Source organism: Elephantulus edwardii, unplaced genomic scaffold, assembly GCF_000299155.1.
Source record: "Elephantulus edwardii isolate Elephantulus edwardi_28Jun2011 unplaced genomic scaffold, EleEdw1.0 scaffold00227, whole genome shotgun sequence".
NCBI lineage: Eukaryota > Metazoa > Chordata > Mammalia > Macroscelidea > Macroscelididae > Elephantulus > Elephantulus edwardii.
In genome coordinates, this window is record NW_006399977.1 from 1873745 (window position 1) to 1880292 (window position 6548).

The 6548-nt window shown below is 41.1% G+C and overlaps 1 protein-coding gene across 1 annotated transcript; it reads left to right on the top strand.

Moving 5' to 3' along the window:
- Positions 1-5336: 5336 nt before the first annotated feature.
- On the top strand, positions 5337-5897 carry LOC102863044 (ferritin light chain-like). The gene has a single exon (XM_006898377.1). The coding sequence runs from the start codon at positions 5337-5339 to the stop codon at positions 5895-5897; it is 561 nt and encodes a 186-aa protein (XP_006898439.1).
- The last annotated feature ends 651 nt before the right edge of the window (positions 5898-6548 follow it).

The following is a 6548-nucleotide window of genomic DNA, read 5'->3' on the forward strand; positions in this document are numbered from 1 at the left end:
CTGGTGTACAGTCAATTAGGGTTTCTGTCTTTTAGTCGATCAGATGGCTGTGAGTAGGAGCATCACCAACAGTACTCAACAGTGAAAAGTTTAGGTTCTTCAATAGATTCATAATAAAAGGAAAGGGATATTGGCGGGGCCCAAAGATTTAAAGAGAAAGATGGGCAATCTCCTCCCGTGAGATTTACCACCTCTGAAAACTCTGGAGGTTCAGCTACAGTTTGGTTCTGACTCAAGAGTACTCAAAAATAACATAAAGCTGTTTAAAGTGGAATGGCAAGATTAAACAATAGTTTCTGAGGATACACATCTGAGTGAAAAATCTGTATGGACACTTTGTGAATTATTAGTAAGAAAATTGTATTTTTGGAAAGAGGGGAAAGGCTATGACAATGGTTGATCAAGGAATCTGAAGAGACTCCTAGAATGGTCATTATAAGGGCATTTGACTGACGATTCTTTACTGAGCTACATATTTGGTCCATGGATCATGGGTTTTGTTTTACTTCACAATAAAAAATTATAAAAAAATCGCTGTTGATTAAATGATACTATATAGCCTCCTGGGTCTTAACTTCTTTGCCTGAACCATAAAAAAAGGAGGGGGAAAAGCAGCTTTGTGCTCACTCTGAAATTCTACTTTACAATCCAAATACTGTTGACCTTTAAGTAGTTTATTTGTCATAGTTGTGGGAAATGACTTCATGCATTATAATTCTCCAGACCAGTGCTTCACTTGTGTTTGGGAAGTGGAGGTGGTAGGAGGACGAGCTTCACTTTAACAATAATATCCTGTTCATTCCCATGTTACCCTGAAAAACATACTCTCATCAGGAGTCCATTAAGGAAGAAGAGAGAGACTTACGTATGGGCTTCTCTGATCTTGGTCCTTCTCCTTGCTTGGTTATAGTTTTCTCTCAGAGGAAGCTGTTGTTGATGTGAAGTGTACAGCAGAAGAACCAACCCAGGGCAGGAGGGGGAAGGTCCTACCGCATTGATTATTGTTTATTCTGTTGTTTATGGAGTTGCAATGAGTAAGGACAGTACTTAACAACAGTATTTCTTGCTAAGGAGCCCAGGTAGTTGAAGAGTTTGACTGCTAACAGCAAGGCCACTGGTTTGAACTCTAACTATTTCAAGGATGAAAGAGGTGGCAGTTTGTTTTTATAAAGATTTCTATCTTGTAAACTCTATGATGCAGTTCTATAGGGTCACTATGGGTCAGCAATGACTTTTTTTTGTGTTTGTTTTTATCTCTGGCCACACTTCTATAGCTTCCAGGCCACATGGATGGTGGAGGCAGAGTGTATACAAAGATAATTCTCAGGAGCTTGAAACTACTCGTCTGATTTTGGAACACTTACATTTCAAAAATGTCCTTTTTCTTACAAATGAATGATTTGTTTTCTTCTAAATGAACATTTTGAGTACTCTAAAATTTAATTTTATATGAACTTATTTTTATTCTATTTCATAAAAATAATTCTGTGAGTGATTGGATATTTAAGACAAATAAAACTAAGTCCAATATGTATAGCTTGCGAAGCACTGACACAGAGTTAAAATCGAGAGTCTATTTATGAACAGACATCAACATTGGGGGATGGGACAAGTTACAGAGTGGGAGAAAACACTTGTTAACATAAGGCTGACAAAGGCTTATGATGTAAAATGCATAAAGAGTTCTTTCAAATCTCAATTAGCATAACATAGTTGACACGGATGATATTCTTTCTCCTACTCTGGAGAGTAGAAAATACAGTTTGAAAGTTTGTAAGCCGCCATTTAAGATGCAACTATTTGTCTCTTGTTTGGTCCAAAGAAGAGGGAAGAAAAGCAAAGATGCAGAGGATCAATGAGTTCGACGGATTAATGGACCATGTGGACTTTCACTTCCACAGCCCAGAGACAGGAAGCACTAGACGGTGCCCAGCTATCACTGACCATCACTCTAAATGGCATCACAGGGAAAGAACAGAGTGGGAAATAATGTGAAGCACAACTCAAAATCATAGAAGTGGCCAGGTTTCCTGGTCTGCTAGAGGTTGGTGGTGTCCCGAGATTACGGCCAATAAACCTGTGTCAATGATTTAATCTTGGTAGTGCAGTCATCAAGGATTATTAAAACCACAATGAGAACCACAGAATATTAGATTGTTAATAACTTAAGTTGTACAGTTCTGAATGTTGGAGAGTACAAGCATAAGATGGTGAAATCACTCTACACAATGCTTGGATATAGAGGTGAAAACTTAATATATGAACACCCTATGGAAGAGCAATTCCACTCCCAGATAAATACCACCCGTACTTGACGTGAGTAAACCAGTCAGTTGCATTATGTGTAATAGCCCCAAATGGAAACAGCTCAAATGTATCATCATCCAAAGAATGAATGAACTGTGGTTTAGTCACACTGAGAATATTGACAGCCCCTAACTTTACGTACTTACTTATACAGTTGAATCTCACAAACATATATAGCTATCATATGGATTTCATCATAGATTCCAACCAGAAAGCAACAGCTTGTGTCAGTGGGCAGAATGGGCTATCAATTCAGTCATATCTTAGTACTGACACATTCTCATCTACTAGTAAGTTCCACCTTGGAGCTGAGGGGAGGGGCGGGAAGTAACTGACTGTTACTAAGTCACTGGCAATGCCTAGAGTAAGGGAAAATGCCACATTCTGACTTAGTCTATTGCTGGGGCTGGAACTGGGCTCATCAGAGCCTATAGCTAGAGACCTTATATTGCCCTAGGGACAGTAGATGGAAACAGGAAAGATTAGTGCTGGTGTGGGGATTCCCAAGGAATTGGACAGAGGGAGCTGTAGAAACTTGAGTGTAGGACAGTAGGATTGACAGAAGCAGAGGCACCAGAAAATGTGCCTAACTTCCCAGTTCCCTATCTTAAGCTAATTCTTCATGGTCATTGCTCTTGCTGATGCTTCCAGTATTTATCCCAGGCAGTTCTGAAACCATGTCTGTGTTTTGGGCTTGCTCAGGCTGAAGGGCTTTTGTTTGTTTTGGTCTTTAATCTATGTCTTCCCCTTGTTGGTAGGTTAAGTTCATGATTCTCTCAGCATGTTTCTCCACCTTTTGCTGTTTTTCTGCAGTAGACAAGCACTGAGTGACTGACTCCTTGTGGGACCCATGAGTTCTTGATGTTACTTCACCTCTGCTCAGTTCTCTCTATGTTCCTTTCTTCTTCTTCTTTGTTATGGTAAAGAGATATATAACAAAACATGTGCCAATTTTTTTTATGTGTACTGGTTTTTTACTTTCATTATATTTACCACATCAAACAACCACCATCACTATGTATTTTCTTATTATTCCACCACCAGTGAATAGAAACTCAGTGACCCCCCTAAGCAAAATTCCGCTAGCCCCTTCCTTTCCCTTATGTGAACTATTAGAAAGCCTTTTTTGAAATTTTCTCTTTTATGTGAGACTATGCAGTATTTGTCCTTTTGTTACCAATCTATCTCACTCAGCGTAATGGTCTCACAAGATTCATATTGTAGAATATATCAAGATTCAGTTTTTCTTTGTGACTGGGTTATACATTATGTGTATACCATGTAACATATCCATTTATCTGTTGATGGTATTAAGGTTGTTTCCATTTCTTAGATTCTTAGAGACCATGTTTGTTTATTGCAGTATTTTTTTAAATCTTTGGTAGATTTAGAGGATTGAGAACATTTTTTTCCTATTTATTATCAATTCACAGCTCTGAATTTTTATGCCAAATGCTTCCCAGCTTCTCCATGAACTTGTTGGAATTGTCATCTAACATAACAGTCTCTCCCTTGCAACTTCTGTTGCTATCTTTCTGCTAGTTCTTTTTCCTCACTCAAGATCCTGCAGTATAGGTTGTCTCTCCACTCCCAATTTTACACCACTCATCTTTTCATGTCCTTTAGGAGTCCCTGTCTGACCACCACCCTAATCTCATACTTCCTTCTTACTGCCCTTGAGCCCAAGTTGCACACAACTCTGTGTGTGTGTATGTTCCCACCCCAAGCACCTCTCCCTCTCACTGCTCTATCAAAGCTAGAAGGCACAGTCTCTGCTGAAGAGACTGTGAGTAATTTGTAGATTGAAGGTGGTGCTCAAAATTTATCTATTTTGCTCTAGACAGATATAAAAGATAGAGAGGTGTGAAAAAAACGCCCTTTAGGAATTTTGGCAACTCAACCATGCTCTCCCTCTCTCAGCATGAATAGTGATGAGTTAGCTGTACTCTTAGAAGGGAAAGCTTTTGTTTCTCTCCATATACAAAACGACTGCTTTGCAACTAAAAATGAATAGTGTTCTCCTGCTCACCACACGTTACAATGAAAGATATGTAACTCCTTCACTTCCCCACAGAAAGTCTCTCCCACTACATGTGGGTGAACGGACTTTATTCAGTAACCATATGAGATAAAATGCAAAATGCTATACTCAATTACGAGAGAGAATTAATCCTTTTTCCCTGCCATCTCCCCTGTGTTTCTCGGGGTGTGGCAGAGTCCTGCTTTTTGTAGCTTTTGCCTGGGAGTGATTCACTGTTGAGAATAAGCATCTCTCTAACTCAGGAACAGAATGAAGATTAATAGTCTGCTGTAAATCCTGTTGGTTCACAGTTTGAAAGCTTGTTTTGCACAGATGTTAGTACTAATTTGCAGCTTTAAAACACTTCTTCCATTATGCCAATGTTCCATTCCAAAATTCCCTGTGGAGGGGTTTTGTGTGTTGTATTACTCAACTCCCTTAACACCAGTTCTCACCTGACATCGAGAACTGTAGTCCACCGTCTAATAATACACCAGAATGGAAGGAGAGGACACCTCCCTTTTGAATTTGAAAATGAGAACTAGCATGGGAAAGGTAAAAATCACATATATCAGCATTTAGACAAGATTATCACATTGTACTCATTAATCATATTTAAAAAATCAAACATTTATTGAGGACTTGCTCTGTGCCAATACTATACTGAAGACATGGCATTAAAGAAAATATTCTCTGACCTTAAAGTTGTAACATCAAGTGAGGGTTAGGACTTGACTTCCATGGGACAATATAACTTCTAAATCTTTGCTGATCTTTAAAAATTTCATATTTCAGTTCCCAGAGGTCCCGTGGGTCTGTCTCCTGCTTCAACAGTGTTTGGATGGAACAGACCTGGTGACTCCTCACGTCCAGCCTCCAACTACCCTCCAACTTCATCTCCAGGCGTAATCTCAGCACCATTTTAGCCATCTTCTATCTTCCGGACCAGCTAACGACTTTTTTGTTTGTTTGTTTAACCCCAAAACCTGGACCAACTCTGAGCTCTCAGATGCGTCAAAATGATTCTGCTGAAGCAGGCCTTTTAACCTACCTCTCTCTGAGTTGTTTTGACCACCATGATGTGGCCTTGGAAGGCGCGGGACTCTTCTTCCAGGAGTTGGCGAAGGAGAAGCGCGAAGGTGCTGAGCATCTCTTGAAGCTGCAAAACCAGCGCGGCCGCTGCGTCCTCATCCAAGATACACAGAAGCCATCCCAGGATGAGTGGAGTAAAACCCGGGACACCATGCAAGTTGCGCTGGCCTTGGAGAAGAACCTAAGCCAGGCCCTTCTGGATCTGCACGCTGTGGGTTCTGCCCACACTGACCCCCATTTCTGTGACTTTCTGGAGAACCACTTCCCGGATGAGGAAGCAAAACTGCTGAAGAAGATGGGAGACCATCTGACCAGCATCAGAAGACTGGGAGGCCCCCCCACCCCCCGGCTGGGTTCTACGAGTAGCTCTTTGAGTGTCTCACCCTCAAGCATTACAAGGCCTGCGGGGACCTGCAAAGGTGGAGGGACTTCTGCTTCCCCCCTGCCATCAGCAGCAAGCGTCTGCTTCCCACCCTAGTGTAGAATCTTATCCACCCAGAAGCCCTTTGCCTGAGTCTTGGACCAAATGGAACAATCAAGATTTTTCTAACAGCTTAACACCACCCCCCCCAACAAACCCTTCATATTTTAATTTACCGGGGCCACCAAGCTGGTGAGTCAACTAGCTGAAGAGTCTCTTCTTTTAGATGATGAGAAGGAAAAATGGCAATTTAAATATCTTTCATTTTGTCCCAGCCAGCAAGAAAATGGAAGCATTTCCCCAAGGAATATTTGTGCAAATAGCACAGATAAGGTGTAGTGGGGCCATGTTGGTGGGTGAGTCCACTCTATCATTTGACTTTAAATCGGGGGGGTAGGAGGGTAAGGAGATGACCATAATCATATTCTAATGAGGTTGGCTCCTGTGAAATTAAAGATCAAACTTTCAGATGAGTCCTTTGTCCTTTCATGGGTTCTAACTGTAGAAGCACAGACCATGTAGCACAAATGGTTTGAACTTCTCACAGAAAGACTGGCAGTCCAAACCCACCCAGTGGTGTTGCACCTTTACGCTGTACCACATGGAGTTAACATGAGTCAGAATCAACTTAGCAGCAGCAGGCTGGACATCCTTATTTCTTTGTTTGATTTCTTGCTTTTCCCCTTCCTTCCTTCCTTCCTCCCTCCC